At 40.4% G+C, this 21146-nt stretch overlaps 2 protein-coding genes across 2 annotated transcripts in view; one reads left to right on the top strand and one right to left on the bottom strand.

Annotated features, from left to right (window-relative positions):
• The window catches only part of TNKS (tankyrase, TRF1-interacting ankyrin-related ADP-ribose polymerase), a 135986-nt gene extending 114846 nt beyond the window's left edge, over positions 1–21140 (bottom strand). Inside the window, exons 1-2 of the mRNA XM_009893675.1 lie at positions 20999–21140; positions 9865–10089 (exon numbers count right to left, since the gene is read on the bottom strand). Of these exons, the coding sequence (XP_009891977.1) occupies positions 9865–10089; positions 20999–21038 (265 nt within the window). The 5' untranslated portion in view covers positions 21039–21140. The remainder of the gene's footprint in view (positions 1–9864; positions 10090–20998) is intronic.
• Positions 21037–21146, top strand: part of MFHAS1 (malignant fibrous histiocytoma amplified sequence 1) — a 37266-nt gene continuing 37156 nt past the window's right edge. Inside the window, exon 1 of the mRNA XM_009893757.1 lies at positions 21037–21126. Within this exon, the coding sequence (XP_009892059.1) occupies positions 21037–21126 (90 nt within the window). The remainder of the gene's footprint in view (positions 21127–21146) is intronic.

Consider the following 21146-nt stretch of genomic DNA (forward strand, 5'->3'; position numbering starts at 1 on the left):
AAAAAACAAAACACCCAAACCACACACACAACCACCAAAACACCAAATAAAACAACTGTCACAATCCAACAGGACAGCCTATTCCAGAGGTGAACTTCAGTGCCTACCAGCTTTCAACAGTACAACTTGGGGATGGTATCTGTCACACACCCCATGGAACACACAGTAACATTCTGACATGATTAAGAGCTGGAATTCTTAACATTAAAGAAACCCCAGCACGCCAAATAACTTTTGCGTATTTTCCGTAAAACTTGAACCTTGTGCCAATTTTGTAAACTCATCATTAGTTCACAGCATAGTTACCAAATCTTTAAGAAATATAAGTACATGAAATCTTCAGGAGACCAAGCTGATCAGTCCATGAAATTGTGCCTAAAGCTACAGGTTGCCTGGAAGACATGGGTTTTCTCAGAAATTCTGTTTCTGAAGCATACATCAGGAAGTTAAGAATACATTAAGTTCAAACTGATTTAGAAATCTACTAACAATTGACTAGTATCAGTCTTGGAAGCCTTCCCCAGCCACCATCTTAGACCACATTATTATGTAAACAGTCACATTGTTTTCTATTCTTAAAGGACAGAGCTATAGCCATTTGTTCTCCAGTCTCCGAACTGCTCACCGCCATGCCCTGTTGCTACAGAGCAGTGCAAGTCTTATCCTGTTTACCATGATGTCCTTGACAAGCAAATATTCTACACTGCAAAAATCCCACAATCTGTCAGGTAAGATATTATCACTATTGTGGGTCTCATGCTAGGGAAGCATGCATGCTAGATCAGCCTGAGTGTCAGTGATCAGTCCGTTTCCCTCCGGGGGTCACACTTGTATCACCCTTGTATCACCCCAAACAAGAAAATAAAAAGAAATTGTGGCAGACAGTTCCTCTTGGCTCCCTTATCATGTAAGTTCAGTACTCAATACCATAGCTAGGTCAAGAGCACGGTGTCTAACCAAGGAATTACTTGGTACTGCTTGCTTGGACAAGACGTCAGCCAAACGTGAAGACTGCACGCAGCAGCATGAACAGCAGGATTCGCAGCAGACACTTCAGCCTTTCCTAGAAAGGAATAGCTTTGTCTAAGAAGCATGATGCGTTTCCATAAACATGGAAAAAACAACAAATTACTGCAGCACTGGAGTCTATGTTCATCACAAGTCCTAGCTGCATGAAAGACTGAAGTGAAGACCACACAGAACAAGAGGGAAGCACTGACTATTTTCAGAAGGCTTCAAATCACCCATAGTTCATTTTGTACACTTGCTTTACATTGCAGAAAGACCAAATCATTTAAAAAGAGACACCTTTCTTTGTTCACTATATGACAAAGTTTCAATTGCCTGCACATATTTACAAGCAAGACCTTTATATCCTACAGTAATACCTTAATCAATGTTTTCCATTAGACTAAGAAAACATCCGAGAACTCAGCTAGAATCGGCCCCGCTCATTTATGCCTTAACAGCTATACATATATTTAGACATTGTTTTTAAACCACATATGAACTGCATTAAGACCACACAGTTCCTCTGAGAAGCTAAAAGCAGATATTGCTACAGTAATCAGAAGCATAGTCCCATAAGATTAAGTATTTCTGCAAGACATTTAAAAAGCCACTGTAAACTGGTATTGGACACCTGAAAGTAGTTTCAGTGTCTGCAAGAGCAATATCTGTTCCATTACTCTGTTCTGGTTAATATACAACTTCCTCTTCGCCTGCCTCTCAATTTGCTAATAGTTAACATCCGTACTTTTGAAGACCTTACTTCCCATAACCGTCCTACAGCAAGTTTTCCAATAGTGTTCTGCATATTATCGTACCACCTCCTTTGCAGCAAGTAACCAGATTCTGATCTAATCAACACTTGTAAAGAAACATCATAAAATAAATGACTCTTTTCTTGTCCTCCACAGATTCTGCTGTGCCAAGCAACCAAACAAGGCAAAAAGACGAGTTTTCTTGATACTTGAATTTTAGGAACAAAGAAACAGAACTGAGAAAAAGTCTAAACCCCACAGTTAGGTCGTGGCATATTAACTGTCAATACAGTTCAAAGGTAGCAGAAAGACAGACCCTTTCCAAAATATACACAGTGTATAAAACCTCAGACAAGGCAATCCTTCTCAACCTATTTTCATGAAGTTGAATTTCAGCCAACCTTTAGCAATACAAATACCATAGTATAAACGATACCCTCAAGGAGTATAAGCAACACAGTAAACAACAGGTTTTGCAACCCTTCAGCACCACTAGTTCCACATACAAAAACAAGAAGTCATTTTATTGGCAAAACCCTGCAGAGAAGTCTTCCTCACCTGAAGTAAGGCTCATTTTCACCCAATTCGTACAAACCATCCTCTCTGCTATCAAGTTTACTATTGATTTTGTTTCTGAAGAGGATTTAACCTAGGGATTAATCCAGCTTAATGCCTGGTCCTCTCACAAAAATGTTGTGGTAAGGCACTTCCACCTTTCCTCAATGATCCACTCCTTTCAAGGCTCCTAGCGCTCCGAGACCTTTGTCAGGCACACATGGGTGACTGATACCGCTCACAGAGATTTTCTTCATAAAGCATCTATCATAGCTACATGTGCACAGATGCAAAACGTCAGCAGAAAGGATTCCCTGGAGCCTTTACAGCAAACAACCCCATCTCACTCTGTCCCCTTTTCCTGTAACAGTAGCTCCTGTAGAGTGCACTATATTAACAGATCTGCCTGCGCACTGTTGTCACATACCGAAGAAGTGTCCTTATACAGAAACTGATAATTCAGTTCTCTCCTGCCCTTCTGCTAAAGTCCACCAGGGAGCACTGCAGTTGTATACGCCATGGTAGAGTGTCCCAAACCATTTTCTGTAGTCACTTTTGACAAAAGCCCTGTTGTCTCACGCTCCAGTCCATTGTTACTATGACAACAGTATTACAATGCCTTCAAATTACCAATGTACGATTTGAATCATGGGTTCCTCCACCCCCACCAGCTCACTGAGAAGGCAGCCTTATTCTGAGGTCCCTTGCAATAAGTCTGAACTACAGACTTACACAGTGGCAAATGCAGTCAGATTCAGCCCAAGAAGCTCTCGTTTCTGTCACAAATATTAACGTTTAGCAGCTGACAGAGCTTAAATAAGTGGTTAGAGGACATGAAACTATTTAAAACCATGAATGAGGACTCCTGTAAGAAAGCAAAAGCATTCTTCCACTCAACCTAAACCATGGCATTTTTATCCTATGGTTGCTATCATGCAAGCTTCATTTGAGAAGAGGACCCTGTGAAGAAACAGTTACGTATAGACTACAGCATATTAGGTCTTTGAGCCGCTGTGTATGCACAGGATTTAAAACCATTTGCTACTCAAAGAAGCAGGGTTCCGCTCATGTGCAATCACTCACAGAGCAGAAACAGACCAAAACATTTCATAACCTTAACAGTCTGATGAGTCTGCTTCCACAACAACACATTTGGCTTCGATCAGTAAGAGTTAATAGATATTGAGAATAGCCAGGATTTTTATTTTGCATATCGAGACAGATAATAGATAGATACTGTTAACCAGGACTGCTTGGCATAAGCATATCAAATCACAAAGGACCTTTGCTCTGTATGTCAACGTTAAGTGCAACTAGACCAGATAGTTCCCCCATTACAGGGATTAATTTATAGCCTCCTAATGGAATAAAACTGGTACACAAGAACAGTCTCAAGTTCTTTAGATTGTCCTTCAGCTTAAGAAAGTTCAAATACAAATCGCTGTCTTCCCATTGCACACTATGAGTAGTCAGTAGCAGTAGTGCTCCAACTCTGCAGTTCAAAAGTCAAACCAGAAATATTAACAATATTCAAGAATCTTCTAGTATAAACAGCAGCAATCGTTAAACAGCTTACAGAAAATACTTGCAAGTACTCACTTGACAGCATTTTCTACTGATTTTACAAGCCTCTGAACACCAGACTCCTGGGACGCCTCTTTGAATTTAAGGTTCCTTCTAGAACACCAGTTCTTCAAAGAGAGTCACTGGGAATTCAGTACATCTCTCCAACAATGTGCATAACCTGCTCCCAATGTACCTCAATTACCAATATCCTTCCCTAATACTTATTAAGAAGCTACTAGTCTTCTTACAGGCTTCTGTAAATCCAGCAGCTAAATCTATAGTCATTGTAATCACTTTTCAGTTGATGCTAAAGCTGCTCCCCCTCACCCCACCTCCCAAAACTGCACAATTTTGTTCTTTGATAGCACTTCCTATGATTTTTTATCATTATTATTTTTCAAGTAGTAAAATCAGACACAGCTCTAACTTCTAGATCAAGACAGTTTCTCTGCTTGGAAGGCAAAATGCTTTAGGCATTCTAAAATCTCAAGGGACAAAAATACCATAAACTGTAATAATTTCACTGTTTGTTGTACATGCCTTCTTTGCAAGGTGACCAAACAGTAAAGCATTTCAACGATTGGGCAAATTACCATTTCTACAATTCCTTTATGGTTTACTGTGCACTAGTTCTACTCATAAACTACCTTTCATAGATTTTTTTTTTTTTTTAAATCCTGACAGAAGGTTTACCTGCCCTGCAGGAAGGGGTCACATCATATTCCCTCCACATATTTCAGCCTAAAGACATATAATAGCAGAAGGTAATAGCTAATGAATTCTTCTACTTCCCCAGTGGTGAGGAAGTGTAGCAGGGTGAGCAATGTTTTGCCATGTTAACAAAGAGACATTTAAATAACAGTGATCCCTATGCTCTGGGCAGGACCCATATGCTGGAAAACCTGCTAGTTTAAAAAAGTTTTAGTTTGCTTGCTTGCTTTATCCTTCAAGTGCAAAAAGGCTAATGGGGAAAAAAAAAAAAATCAACTTCCATAGTTCTCTTGTCAAAAAGAGAGAGAAACTCTCCTTGACAATACCATCAGGGATTGCTTCATAGCATTGGGACAGTAAATTCATCATGCCACAGGATCTTTGCAGGAAGTTTTATAACTAGCCCAGAGGAAGCCAGTAAAAACATTGGTCCAATGTCCTATTAAAGAATTCCTGATGGATCCTTAGCAGTGCATGGACTAAAAGTAATTTAAAAAAAAAAAAAAAATTTTACAGTTTTAAAAACTTTTAGTTTTATACAGTGTTGAAGGGTGCTTTTCAGTAGCTAGAATATTTTATTTCCCTAAAATTACTGAAGTATCCTGTATGCTCAGATCCATAAATCACAGCAACACCATGGAAGATGTGCTCACGGTTTGCATACTTGCGAAGGATACCCTTAAAAACTAGGCAGGTGTGTGACACCTGAGATCACTTTTAGGCCAGCAGTCCTATATTTCTCACAACACTAAACTGGAGATCCACCTGGAAGAAAATTATAATAATAATCTCTGCAGGGACAACTACAGCCTCTGCAGAAACACACACAGTGGAGTGCAAAGCAAGCCCTGAGAGACCAAATAAGCACAGCTTCCATACAGTTATTTTTAGCCTAGCTTTTTTAACCAAAAAACAAACAAACAAACAAACAAAAAAAACCCCCACAAAACAAAACCTGTGTGTTGCAGAAACACACAATTTTAAAGGAGCTGTTACCACTCAGGAAATACCTTGGAGCTACTCCCATTCAGTGCTCAGCAACCAGAAAGCCAAAACAGAAAAAACATCAAGTAACCCTATAAATCTATTACACCCAGTTTTGATGTTTGTACTACCCATACTAACTCCTCACCCTTAAAAAGACAAAGATACCAGAATAGTCAACAGGATAACACGACAGAAGACTGTTTTTCAGCTTGGAAAGAGAGACATTTGAGGGAAGAAAAAAATAGAGGCCTATAAAAGCACAAAGGATATGCAGAGTGCAAATAGAAATGACTGTTCACTATTTCTCACGAAAGTCCTGAATGGCTTGCAATGAAAGTCATCAAGAATAACATTTTAAATAAAAGGAAGAGCTGTTTTCATCCTCCAAGACTATTAAGTTATAAAATTCTCTTGTCACAGAACATCTTCAAAGCCAAAAGTATAGCAGCATTTAAGAAGTGATTAGATCTACCTTTCAAGAATTTTGTAAACCAATAGCTATGCACAGTCCAGATGCAGCCTCTACTTTATCAAGGCCCTAAATGGCTAATTGCCATGAGAAAGAAGGGTACACTCAAACCATTCCGAGTCTCTGAGCATCTGCTACATGTCATTGTTGGAGAAAAGTGAGCTACATGGATCCTTCCTCTGACCGCATATAAACTTTCAGATGAAGAAATAGATCATCCTTTTTCCCCAGCCTGACCTGCAGAACAGTCACTACCCTGACTTCGCAACATTCTTCCAAACACACTCTGCAGTGTTCACCATTCATTCATTATTCTATGAGCAAATGTGACACTGAGGAACAAAACCACTTTTCATTAGCTCTAGAAGCAGTCCACAGACATTGAAAATGCATCTTCCTGACAGATAAAGTAATCCTTGAAGCCATAAATACCAGAGAACACTATCTAACAATTGGCTTTAATGCTTCAATACATTTAGTCCAAAAATTGATTACATACAGCAAACAATGCTTTCAAATGGATTCAATCACTTAGTGACTAAATATGTTGTGAGAGATGGTCAGCAAACCAGCTGAGCGCTGCTTACCATCTTCCAAGATCTCCTACACTTCCAGACCCAAGACACAAAAGCACCTAGAAGGTCCATATTCCTCCCAAACTCAGCACATTTGCATTCTGCCCCTTTAAGTTCCTGCACTGTCCTATGATTGTAATATGCCACCAGTAAAACAGAAGCACAAGAAATCATATCAGTCATTTGCTATCTTACAGTTTCCTGGAGTTTGTGCATAGTCTGATGAGTTTTCTTCAGTTGATGTACACTTCACATTTCTACATAAGATTCCCAGTGGCAGGGTTTGTACCTATTAGTGTAAACTCTGAGCTGAGCACTTCTAGTAATTTTAGCATAAACATGCACACTCTGTTCCAAGGCTAGTGCTAGACACAAGACCATTCTAGAGTTGTAGTGCAATCACTACCTAGCTTTCGCTGGCCTTCCACTCTGCTTCAATGCCTTGAGCTTTCCTCTGGAAAGCCATTGTTCATTAACATGCTGCTTCTGTGCACTCTGTTCAATTATCACTTTGTCCCTTTTTGATCTTAAAGCAGCAAAAAGAACAGTGTTCTATGCTAGATATGATAAAGAAAGAAATGCAGACTGGGGTGGCACAGAAGAAGGTAAGGAGAGAAGATAAACTGGAAAACTCTCTCCCATTACATCATTTGGAAGAAGATGCCAAAGAACAGGTAGTCAAAAATGAGGCTAGATGACTAATTCCTACGGAGTTGATTGCTTTTCAGACAGATATCTAAATTCAGCAATAAATTCTATGTTACACCAGGATTTCCAGAGACTACTCTTCAATTAATGCTTTTTAGAAAGCATGCCTTGCTTGTTTAAAAAGGAACACTCTAAGAATGCGATTTATTTTATTTATTTTAAGGCCAATTTCTTAAGTCATATCTGCTGTAACAGTCTACACTTAAGGTGTAAACAGCAGTACTGTACAATATAATCTACATAGCTATTCAAGTATTCCTAGTCAGAATTTGTGCCCTAAGCAATCATTGTTCCATTACCCCTGTGTATAATGTGCTCCTTCAAAAGACTTCTTGAGATAAAAGCTGAAAACCTTAATATAACAATTATATATAAAACCATTGAAAAGAAACTGGAACTTGCCAAAGACAGCAAAACATGCTTGCCCACTAGATATACATTGCCAATAAACTCACTGCAGCCAAGAAAGAACAGACCTCTTTGTCTACACTTACGTCCTACCAGGTTTATGGAAGCAATTAAATCCCAAAGAAGCATCACACTATGTTACATATTAAATCTAGTGACTTGTGACACTGCCTTCAGTAATAACTCTCACATTGACAAATCAAACATCTGACTGAAGCACAGCATACATGGATATCCGTAACTATACTGAGCACAACAGGATCATGCTTGCTTGTCTAAAATAATATATTTTTTTTTAAATTGCCAGACTCCAATCTGCCTGCACATAGCTTTGTAAATAGAACTACATCTAGACTTGCAGCCCTGCTCAGTGCTTCCAAGGAATGCCACAACTGCAGGAGAGAGCAAAACAACTTTGGGATTTGACCAGTACCACGTGCTGAATGTTTTACATATACGGATCATCAGAGTCAGAGATCTAATCTGTGCATGGAACACAGGATGAAGTTCTGTGTAATAAAAGCCATAAATTTGATTCTGTACTTGCTTGCAACAAGCCCACAACTTCTTGCTGAATTAGAGTATACTTTTAAAGGTATCATCACTTCTTTGATTATGGAAGTTAGTTCAAAATAATCTCATATTACCACCAGTATTGTACGCCAAAATTGATGTACCACATAATCTGTCACCTTGAGCTGACCTGCCCAGTCGCCTCCAAAGAGCACCACAGACTCTTTAGACAAACCACCCAAAGCTACACAACCCATACTGCCCCCCCAATCCTAAAACCTTTTGTTGTAACAGTCTTTCATCCTATCACCTACGAACAGCTGTGCTGCTGCACCCCCTCCTGCTTTATAACAAGGTTTTAAAAGACTGAGCAAGACATCTTTTCCAAAGCAAACAAACCCAGTCCTCCTTTACAGGTGTAAAGTAGTCTTTTACTGTCAGCCTTCTCCCATTTAATTGGTATTTACTGTCAGCAGTTCCCAAAGTCAGGCAGACTCCAGCAACGAACAGATCAAATTACTTCCTTTAAATCACATACAAAACTCCAGTTACTGACTGGAATTAAGCTTACTTTTCCATTTACCATTGCCACAATAGACTGTTATTGGGACCTACTGTATTAACACCTCTCTTCCCACAGTACTGCTGCATACTATACTCAGTAACTTCTGTAGAATATTCTCCGTATGTTTTACCTCACACACAGAGATGAAATGAATGAAGCCCATCACATTCCTTGTCAAAAGAAGAAATAGACTAAAATTGTATTTTGGTGTTTCCTTTATTTTTCTTTCTCTCAATTTCTGGTTTGTTTTTTTTTTTTTTAAGTAATGACATAAGTATTGCAATAAAGCTGATGCAAGAACTTGTCCTGTAAGTTTAGTAGATGTGAGAAGAACCAGAATTGATAAATAAGTTCAAGGAACTGATCTGAGTGTAAAAAATAAAAATAGAAGTTCCCACTTAGGAAAAAAAAAAGTAATACTAAGTACACTGAGAAAAACCGTAAAAGTTAAAGACAACCTGACTGAAAAGCTCTTTATATGTTCCAGATATATTTAAAATAATCGAAGCGTTCCGTTTTATTTGGAATTGCTCTGGCTCCAGGCTACAGCATACACACTGAAGATATATAACCCCTGTGAACAACGGTGTCCTGTAACTTGTATTTGAAAGCTCTAAAGGACTAATGAGATGTTTCCCAATACTGTATAGGATGAAAGGTTAACCATCTTCCCAAGTCAACTAAGTCAACATCTAGAGCAGCCCAAAAAGCAACGACTTTACCTAGTAAAGCTAGTTTCTTGGGAGTGATGAAGAAAAACAAACTTCCACGTTTAGATTTTGAATACCGCAATTTAACAGATGAGGAGACTTTACCCAACATCCCCAGGTTAGTTTTTCAGACGTAAGTTCAGCAAAGTTTGTGTTATATACCATAACAAAGTTAGCCTTAAATGACTACCGCTATACCTACCTGCTAGTTTAAAAGAAGCTAGCTTTTAAGAACAAGCAGTATCTTTCATCTCAAGTCCAGCACATTAACAATTACAACTGCACGAAATATATAGCTGGTGAAGTTCCAATGTAAGAAGTGACAGACACTTACCAATACACACATCTATCTTCCCCTTGATAGCAGCTTCATGCAGAGGAGTGTAGTTCCAATTGTCTCTAGCGTTTGGGTCTGCCCCTTGACACAGTAACAGACTAACCACTTCAGCATGACCAAAAGAGCAGGCGTTGTGAAGGGGTATCAGCCCTCCGTCATCACGAGCATGAACGTTGGCTCCCGTCTGTAGCAAGTGCTCTACAACATCCTTCCTTCCGAAACCTGTAAGAGAACATATTTTTGTTCATTTATCTGGTAAAACAACATGATTTAATATTTAAAACTGTTTACTCTTAGTCCAGTGTACAGCCAAAGAATATTATTCATGTGATTACATTCACCTCCTCAAATAGTTGGAAGGTTCACTTACACTCACAACAGAGGTGAACAGTGTTGTATTATTGCCAGCCTGACTGGCTGCCACTATCTCACAAAAGTTCTACAACAGGGACACCATTCTTTTTCAAGAAAAGCTTTCTGTGAATTTAAAAAAATTTAGTATAATCCATACGTACCTAAAGCAAGTGCTTTACATACTATTTCTTGATATAGGTCTTCACCTTGGACAAGACCTCATATTAATAAACACTGAAGGACACGGTCAGTGCTCAAGCAGAACAACCTTATCTCAACCCAAACTACATTCTTGCTCTTTTTCAAAGAGTCTGGCTACCTCTAACTGACAAACTGACAGAGAGACTAAGGGTACAGATAAGTAGAACAGAGACCTCAGCTGGGAAATAATACCTCAGGAAGGTCCCAGCGTAGGCACGCAGCCTCTGTTATGGCCAGGGAAAACATCACCATAAAGCCAGCATCATTAAACTAATACACTTCAAAATCCTGCATCAGCATGCCAGGCCCTGACACCTTTAGCTTATTGTCCACAATGAACCTGGAAAGGTCTTAGCGCCCAAATGTGCTTCCTATTGCCCCAAATGCCTTAGAGCCACAGTCTCCAAACTTTTTTGATTGTGCACCCCTATCAGTAAAAATGTTTTTTGAGCATACACCCCCAATATATGTATTTATAAATATCATATAGATGCACTACTGCACTGCGGAGGACAACTTGGGTGTGTTAGCTGACGCGCAACATGAGCCAGCAATGTGTGCTCACAGCCCAGAAGGCCAACCGTACCCCGGGCTGCACCAAAAGAAACATGGCCAGCAGGTCGAGGTGATTCTCCCCCTCTCCTCTGCTCTGGTGAGACCCCACCTGGAGTGCTGCATCCAAATCTGGGGCCCCCGACATAAGGAGGACATGGACCTGCTGGAGCAGGTCCAGAGGAGGACCACAAAGATGGCTGGAGAACCTCTCCTATGAGGAGAGGCTGAGAGAGTTGGGGTTGTTCAGCCTGGAGAAGAGAAGGCTCTGGGGAGACCTTATAGCATCTTTCCGGTATCTGAAGGACACTCACAAGAAAGCTGGAGAAGGATTTCTTAAAAGGGCACGTAGCAATAGGATGAGGGGTGATGGTTTCAAACTGGAAGAGGGTAGATGTAGATTAGCTATCAGGAAGAAATTTTTCACTATGAGAGTGGAGAAGCACTGGAACAGGTTGCCCAGAGAAGCTGTGGAGACCCCATCCCTGGAAGTGTTCAAGGCCAGGTTGGGCAATGCTTTGAGCAACCTGGTCTAGTGGAAGGTGTCCCTGCCCATGGAAGCGGGGCTGGAATTAGGTAAGTTTTAAAGTCCCTTCCAACACAAACCATTCTAGGATTCTATTATGTGGATTATAAACATACACAAAAATAGAAATTTCAAAAGGCTGTGACAAAGATGAAATAAACACTTTTAAAATTTCTTTTACATTTATTAAGAGTAGAAACTATATTTTCTTCCTGCACCCCAATGAAATATCTTGCACAGCCCACTTTGGAGACCACTGCCTTAGAGGACAGGAACAAAAATCAGGTATCAGGCTCAAGAGGGACAGTTTGAACTAAAACACAAGTGTTCGTTTTTGTACTAGGTTGCATCTCAGAGGTTGGACTGCATTTCTTACAAACCTCAGGACTAAAAGCAGTATCACTGGGGTTTTTAAAAGACTGTCACTTTAAGAGTTACTGCGTCTTCTGGTAATAATGGATACCAACCAGCTTAAGTATGAAGAATCCCACATATATGAACTATGTTTATGAAACAGCTGAATTAAATGCTGCAGCAAGTGAAATTCCATCACAGTGGTGCTAACTGGCAGCATATAGATTGTATTAACTCCACAGATCACATACTGAAAACATAACTACAGACTTTATTTCCCTTCTAGAAGGCAAATACAAAGCTTGAGAGAAGGAACAAAGAACCTGTCAGTTCTCCCCCAGGTGACAGTGTAACTCAGCCGCAGCAAAATGCTGTTAAAACAGTGACAGGAATGATTCTCAAAAGTCAGTACCCTCTGTGGCATGTAACAACTCATGCATGAAGACTTCTCAAATGTCAACGTTTTACCCCAGAATTGCAGTCCCTGGATAGGACCTCCATTTCAACGAGTTAAGCCCCCTTTTTGCCAGAGTAGTGCACTAGTTACAGCTATGTAGACTTATGGTGCGGAATTAAGATGCTTTTCCCCCACAGTCCATACAGTGAGATCTCTAAGCCAGATCTAGCAGCTTTGCATGCACACTAGCTTATCCAGCTAAGGCTAATGTTATAACTTAACATCCAGCTTTAAGTCAAGCTGCAGGCTAGCCATTCTGCAGGAATTTACACTGTCTCCTCAGTGAAGCACACAGTGCTTCAACACACTTTCTTGAAGGACACAAGTTTTCTTAGAAGCTGACTAATACTATGGTTAAGGCAGGCAGGGCCAAAACAAAAAGCCCCTTTACCGAGGCTTATCATGGTTTGAGAGTTTTGATGACAGTTTGACAATATCTCTGTTTCTGCCTAAAGAAGTATTCTTCTATGAGACACAAGCAAGCAGGCTGAAGAACAGTCTGGGGAAGCCACCATGGATATGCACCCAGATGCTCACATGTAGTACAGACTATAGCTGTTCACATCTCAGTTAATCCCATATGGTAACACAGCTCAAGGGCTCTCCAGTTAACAAGTAGAACCTGGTTACTTTTGGATAGCTGTAAGGATTCCCCTATCCCCACTGTACAGAGCCCTCAGCTGCTCACAGCACAGATGCTGGACCACTACAAATTACAAGTTAGCACATTGAGCCGATACCAAAGTGTGTTTTCTTTAATATGTTGGGCTAAACAGCAGTTCAGCAGCTGCTCCACAAGCTGCTGAGCCATACCAGCCACAGGGAGGGGCCCACAACCAGACTGGCACCTCACTCAGCAATCCAATTTTAGTCCGTCACTGCAGATGAGTCAAAGCTTTCTGGTACATTATACACTGATCACTTCACGTTAGAAATTACGCTACAGAAATCAAAGTGTGCGAATCAAAACAGGTATTATTAAAAGTGATACTTATTTATCATGACAAAACTGTTACCAGAAGACATGGTTTTCTTAACTGAACTGTCAGCAAGGCCGCTGCTACCGTAAATCACTGCAGCTATTAGCACAAAAACTGATTCGTTTGCTTCTGTTATAAAACAGCCAAGGAACATCACCTGTAAGTCTTCAAATAGAAAATGACAGCTTAAGCGGGTACAACAGCAAACAAAGGGTATCTGGTCCCACACCAAAGCTAACAGGCCTGAAGCATAAATACTAAGCAGTAAGCCCTCAAGGTTCCCACATTTACATTGCTCATTTGAGCAAGACAAGAATTAGAAAAGGATGCTTTCAACTAAACAGTAATTCAACAGATTTTATTAGCCTTTAGTTTTTATAGACTGAACTACTAAAAACAGTGCTGAAACTGCATGAGCATTTGCTTTACGCGTACTTAACTCTTGGGGAAAAACAACCTGACAGTGCCTGAAAACCCAGACTTCTTTTCAAATTGTTCGGTGTTGTGATTTTCAGGACTACACACATACTTCTTCAAAGTACTGCTGGGCATGGGGTCATTGATAAAGGTATCTTTGGAAATGCCAGCAATAAACACTTTACAGTTTTTGGTGAACTAACACTTCCGTTCAGTCTTCAAAAAGCACAGTAAAGGTTACTGTGATTTTATCCCACCAGACCACCCATCTTTCAGAGAAAAAGTAACTAATTATGGGAACAGCTTCTCCCAGCGCCACCACAGGCAAACCTGTAAAAACTTGGATTGACAAAGTGCCAGAAAGTCACATGACCCAATCTGACAAAGCAGTTGTAATTACTGAAACTCCTGAAGTGTTGAGGTCACTTTTTGTAAAAAACAAAAGACACATGCCAAGCCATTTGTGGCAGATGAAGCACGTGTAATTTGCTTTAAACTGAAGAAACTGATGGGATGTCATTTAAGATGACTTTAAAAATCTTACTCTTGTATATGACCAGTGCAACTTTAATTTACAAAGTCTAAGGAAGCCTTCCCAAGAAAGGATGTGTAATCAAAGCTCCCAAAACACAATCAAATAGAAAGTTCCTACAGAAAACATTCGAAACCAGGGTAACTATGGAGGAGAGTCACATTTAATGGCCCAGCATGCAAGCCTGTTTTGATGAGATTCACCTGCCAGCTTCCAAAGCACAGTCATGGGCAGAGTTCCTTATTAGCTTGGGCTATTTCACACAGGTAAACGCACAAGTTTTGCCCTCAAATGCACAAGTTTTGCCCTCATTTTAGCTTCTTTACACAATTTAGAAGTTTCAGGCAAGTCACAGTACCTCAGAAAACATATTGTCCATGAGAGAAAGAAAGCAGTAATTCCATTATAAAAAGACAATGGCAAGAGAACAGCTGAAATTTAAGGGTGAAACACTCATCAGTCAAACTAAAGAAAAGACAAAAATTCAGAGTGACTGACAGGCTCTTCATTTCTCCAGTCATCTCACAAAACGGCTTGGTGAAAGCCAGGAGATGGACATAGCTATGATAGCTTTACATAAATCAAGAGACAGGCAGACAATTGAGAGAGAACACCACTTAACTAGTTCTTTGCCAGTGCTGTATTCTTGCCTCTTCCCAATCTATACCTGTCACTTTAGGCTGAAAGCAAGAAAGGAAGGCTCTAAGTAGTAAACTGGCAGCTTGAAAATTAAACTGAATAAAACTTTTAAATGCCATCAGACAAGACAGCACACAGACACCACCAAATGCTTAACTACTACTGCCAAGAAGATCTGTCCTACTCCCAGCCTGCAAGCTTGTCCTGTCCCATCTCCTTGCGGCATTGAACCTAAGTAACAACAGGCAACAGGGTGAACAGGTTGAATGACTGATGAGGAAAGCAATGGAAGGAAAGCAACAGGAGCATCAGTCGATATCTTCTGTTACGCGCTCCAGTTAGTGCGTCGATGTCAAATCTAAGTTGTTTTCTCATGGTAAGTTTACAGATACTTAATTACTAACATTCTCAGATGCCACATGATTCACTGCCCAATTTCAAGACTCATTTTCAGAAAGTTTGGTAAAAAACCCCAACCCAATAAATATATGGATTTTCTGCTAGAATCGGAAGACTGCTTTCCCCAGGGAGTACAATACACCAAGTAGTTGGTTTGATCAGTTTAAGTACAGCTGTACTGTTTCATCCAATGCCCAATTAATGTCGGTTGATCACAACATAGTATGAACTCCTCCAAATGTTAATTCCAACCTCCACAAAACTGCTGTTATGTGAAGTTTAACTTATCACATGGAAGACATAACTTTCACTGGGCATGTTTCCTCTTCCTTTCACCTGCTTGCTTTTAAGAACACACTGACTCCAAAAGGAGTTAAATTTTACAGAAGTAATCACAGGTTAAGTATAACCGCAGGTTTTACTGTGCGCTTTGGCAAAGCAGGAGAGATGCTCTTACTAAATGTAATCCTACTTGTTAGAACACTAAACACAGCTCATACAAGAATACAAGCCCTCAAAGTGGAGACGCACACATCATAGAGACACACGACCTTTTGAGAATGGTTTTAAAATGTAGCAAAGGGTGAAAGAAGTTCAAGCTAAGTCACTGTATGTCTCTTTGCTTTAGTACTGCACATTCTGATACTAGATTCCCCCCCCAAGACAGCTCTTCCAAGTCACCAGCACTTCTCCCACTTCACCAAGCAGAACACAGTTAAATTGAGCAATTTAACTCAGTAAACTGAAGAGCCATCAAGCTGGGAAAAAATGCACCTGGTTCAGTATTACTGAAGGTCTGAGATGTTGCATTTATATGCTTTTGTAAATTCCTTCAGAGGATTTTAAATGGGAAGGAGATACAATACATGGTATGAAGTATTACAACTCCATACCTTCCAAAAGCCACTCTGGAAACCTCTACTTCTTCCTCAGTACAGAAGTGGGCATGGAGCCACAGTTCAGCAATTACTGTTAGTACTCTCTATATCCTTGGGTTAAACACTAGAAAGAGAATAACTGTAAAGCTAAAAGAATGTGTTGTTTAAGAACTTGAGGGGCTAATGTCATGATTAAAAAAAAAGTTAAACTTCTCATTAAATGGGCGTGGAACTGGACAAGACTATGACTGTGGCTATTTGAAGAAATTAGCTAGAACTCGGCTTATTTCTATCAGGTCCATCCACCTAGTGATTTCTGAAAGAGGTGCTTTTACTAATGATTTACCAGCAAGGCCTAGGCTTAAACGTAAGAATCAAGGTGTCAGCTGCAAATACATATATACCCTTTTGTAAGGCCAGACCTTGTTTCAGAAGGGAAGAAGCAAGTCCATTACCAAACTAGCTCCCTCCAAATTTTTGCTGGCTCTAGGAAAAAGCTGGGATTTCAGACAAAAGGTCACAGGAGTCCTCCCTATCTAAGCATATTAAAGGTAGAAAAGTCTTGGAAAGCCAACATTGGTTTGCGAGTGCTATAAATGGAGGATGACACACAAAAAAAGAGCCATGAAAGCATCGCTGCCAACCTGCTTCAAACACAATGGAGCAATACAACCCACCCCCTCAACAACAACCTAAGGATTTACAGAAAATATGTAAGCTGAGAGTAAAGTGCCACTCTACCTCACACAAAGTATACCTAAAATGTGATTCATTAACACACAGACTGAAATCATGCCACCATTAAAAAAAGTCAAAGGCACTCCCCAAGGGGAAAAAAAAAAAAAATCTACCTCTCATGCATTCAGAACAACTAACTCATTTGGTTATGCTGGCAAAAAAGTTATTCTGTCAACTCTGAGACATCATCACCAAAAGCAGAATTATCAAATCAGTTTACAAGAACAGACCGCACACACATAACAAAATTTTTCAACTAGCGATGGGCATATAACACAGTAAAGATGTTCATAATCTGGTGAAGTCAACAATGACAGTTAAGATCTTTCTCAAGGAAAAGAGGTAACACATCTCTAGATCAAAGGTGTGCAATGGAAAGGCAAGAGAGTCGAATAGTTTCTGTCATTCAATGCAGTTTGAAGAAGAAAACCATTAAGCAGAACACAGGATATTCCAACGAAGACGGCAGAAAATACAAGAGGAAGCAAGCTACTTCTAATACCAGTTAACACTCCAATTATTCAGTGGAACTCCTTACCACAACATGAGAAACCCATGTAGAAACCAGGTCTTGCTCAAATAGTTGCCGAGCTACAAACTACAGGAAGAATACTCAAAGAGGTATCATGTACAAAGAGTGCAAGTGTACCCTAGACATCTGCTTTTGGCCACCAGTAGGGGTAAAACCTTGAGCCAAACATATCTTTCTTCATGCCTAACACAGCTACTTTTAATTTTTTTTTTAGTTATAAGCAAGCTTATTTTTATTGAAAAAAATGAATACAAAAGCTAAGAATACATTAATACCGTCACTTAATTTCTTTTTTGTATTTTAAAGTCACTCAATCACTTTCAAGTCTTTAGAATCTGCTTCTTACTCTGATTCTTGGGCACTGCTGAACAATATCCAAAGCCTGCACCGGTATCAGAGACCCAAATATCCTGCAATCCACACAGTAGTCAAGACACTACTGAGCTTTCCTCTTTCCAAGCACGTGTACCTCTATAGAAGAATCCCTCAAATCACTTGCAAAGGAAAAGCTGAACACTACACATTGTGAAAGACACTCAGAATTTCAAGAGATGCTCTGCTAGAGTAACAGTCTAGTTGGAGGATGAAAGGAAAATGATCTTTTGTTCAACCTCTTCCTGCTTGACAACAGAGGTCTCTATCACCTCAATATGGCCTCAATATTAATTTCCGCCTTATTAATAGCTAACCAAAGCAGGTCAGACTTATTCAACACACCAGCTGACATTTCAGCAGTGAGTTGAAGAACCAATTCCCCTTCATTCAGATCAACTGACAATTCAGATAGCCCAGATAGAGAAAGTCTGGATAAAACTGTTGCTTCAACTTGATGTGGCCATGCACATTTTACTTGGAAGTGCATAATGAACAGAAGACTCCAATTTCTAGAAACAGATTTAGATCTATCCCCAGCTTTTTAAATAAGTGATTACAGAGATTTCAGTTCTCATCTTATCCCCAGTTTACGTATGTGCTAAGGATTCTGAGTGCTCTCAGAAGCCACCCTTTTTGTCTTCCTTCTGCTATGAGAAAGGAGATAAAGGTGATTTTGAAACCAGAAACCTCACAAAGCTTAACAAAACCTGAACTTAGTGCCTTTTACAAGAAAACAGAACTAGGGAAGTTGTCCTTCCCTATTACAGTTTTAAAAGCAACTTAACTGCCTGGCATTGCTGCCAAAAAGGACATCTGAGAAAACCAGACTGAGCAGGGAGAAGTCAAGTACGCAGGGGGGAAAAAAAAAAAAAAAGAATCCAGCTACCCCAAAACTGGGAAATAGGAAATTAGAAGAAGAATTCCCCTATCACAAGATCAGAAGTAGAACTCGCTCTCTTGTTATTTAAGAGTTTAGCTTCAAGAGGTTTGAAAGCACCAGTTAAAACATTGCATATTGCACTCTCCAACTCCCATTCCTCTAGTGCAGGCCATGCAATTCACACTTAGGTATGGCTCATAAAACGTGAGCTATTATCCATAACACAGCTTCATATACACAGCAGACTCCTATGCTCATAAGCAAACAAGTTTTATTTCTCCTTTCGCCCACAAAGGAGAAGGAGATCAAATCAACACACTGCATGACTGGCAGATATATACTGCCTAAGATCACTTGCATTCAAACAATGTGCCTACAGGCCTTTCCAAAACGCAGGACCCCAAGATCTGTGTAATAAGAAATGCCTAATGCTATTACACATCAAAGTCATTTGGACCAGACATACTGCAGTGATTTGAGAGAAAATACGTACGGTAGCTAAGGCAAGTCTCTAAATCTAGAAAAACAGATACAGGAATTTGTTACGTATGAGAACTTCATCTGCTGTTTTCCTCATGCTACAAGAAAACACCTTCCAGTGCTATTACAGTAACATCTTATTGACACTATCAATTTTCAGAGCTTTTTTCCCTTAAATAAGTTTTGTCCATTTCTTCTCTAATCAAGTAGAGGTTACCACTGCAGCTAGTTTGTACTAGCACTGAAGTTACAACTTCAGATCCCTGAGTTTAAGGGGAAGCACAAAAGTGTAATTTTAAGTTTGAATCCAAAACAAGCAGAGCAGACTGAAGATGAGCCTTCCAAAACATTAAGAACTTCATGTGCACACATGCAGTTACACCAGCATCATGTTCCAGGGTTCACCAAAATTAAGTCCATCTTTATATGGCAGAAGTTCACTGTGCTTTAAACTCCATTTCCATAAGGTCATGCTTTACTGGTAGAGCTCAGGGATCAGAGACGAATGAAAAGGAAACAGCTCAGAACCGAAAGGTCCCTTAAGGGCATCATGAAATGTCACTTGTACTTTGAAAATGAAAAGCAGCTCATACAATTTCAGGCAGTATTATCTGACTGATAAACTGAACACCACTATTCAGAGTTCCAGGCAACACTGTGCCATAAAATGTTCATTTTTATTATCAATTTCAACACAGTGCTTGAGAGCCATATGCCAGCATTTAAATACCAACCACTCAATACAGTCTTGCTAATTATCTTCATTTATGTGTACTAGTGCACAAAAAACTCAAACAAGATCTGTGTCCCTTACTACATAAAGTCCAGTCCTGTAACAGCGTGGCACATGTCAGAAAGTCCAACCACAAACACAGAAATTGTGCAAGTCCTGAGTTAGGGCTGATGATTTAAAACATCTTCCTTTTTACTTTTACTATGAGCTTCATGTGCCCTGTGCCCCCCATGAAGACCACACTCTGTACAAAATGTTCTCTTTATGGACTACACTAACCTGTTATAGCTATACTTCCCAGAAGGTAATGTTTACTTCCAGTTAACGTAAACCATTGGACCTTGCTGTTAACTGCTTTTATGAGATTATTTCTGATCACACTGACATCTCTTCTCTGCACTAAGAGGTGTATTCTCTCCTGGACACATCTGTAACTTCCAGTCAAGTTCAGTTCTTCCACTTTACCTTTTTCCCCAGACCACTCAGACCACAAGAGATGCAGAGATAAATCAGCAGCTACGGCCCGATAAAAGAAAAAATTACAAAGTACAATGCATCGACTTTGATTCCTATCAAATCTACACGCATCACACGGGTCCCTGACTTTCAAGAGCTACTACAATACACGTGAAACCCTTAACTTCAAGTCAACTCTGTCCTGAATTCTAGTTTGTCACTTCCTAAGCACACACACAAGTTTGCGGTCTATGTGTCAAGCACAGAGAAAAGCGTCTATACTTTTAGAGCACACAGTCCCCTTAAGCCTCCAGGATCTCCTCTCCCACTCGTTTCACCCGAAAGAGGGTTCTTCTTCCATTTTATGAGGAAAAAAAAAAGGAGATTTAACAGCCGTATCCCCACCATCTGCAGCAAAACGCTGCCAGGGAAGTGTGCTCACACTCCTCCTCTCATCTTCAGCCTGAGTTCTCCCGACCCACCGGGATGCTGGAGGTCCACTCCCCGAAGCCAGGGAAGCTCCTCCTGGGTAGCCGGGTCGGGGAGCTGCACCCTCCCTGTCCCCAGTCACTCGCTGTCACTGCCCTCGCCGGGAACAGGAGGCCGGACCGGCCCCGGCCCCTCCCCGGTCCCAGTCCCGGTACCCACCGGCAGCGAAGTGGAGCGGCGTGGACTTGCGTCCCGCCATGTCCTTGGCGTTCACGTTGCCCGTGTCCACCAGGCGCTTCACGCGCGTCACGTCCCCATTGCGGCAGGCCTCCAGCAGCTCGCGGAAGGCCCCGCTCGCCGCGCCCGG

The sequence above is a fragment of the Charadrius vociferus genome, unplaced genomic scaffold (assembly GCF_000708025.1).
Source record: "Charadrius vociferus isolate BGI_N301 unplaced genomic scaffold, ASM70802v2 scaffold59, whole genome shotgun sequence".
In the NCBI taxonomy this organism is placed as follows: Eukaryota; Metazoa; Chordata; class Aves; order Charadriiformes; family Charadriidae; genus Charadrius; species Charadrius vociferus.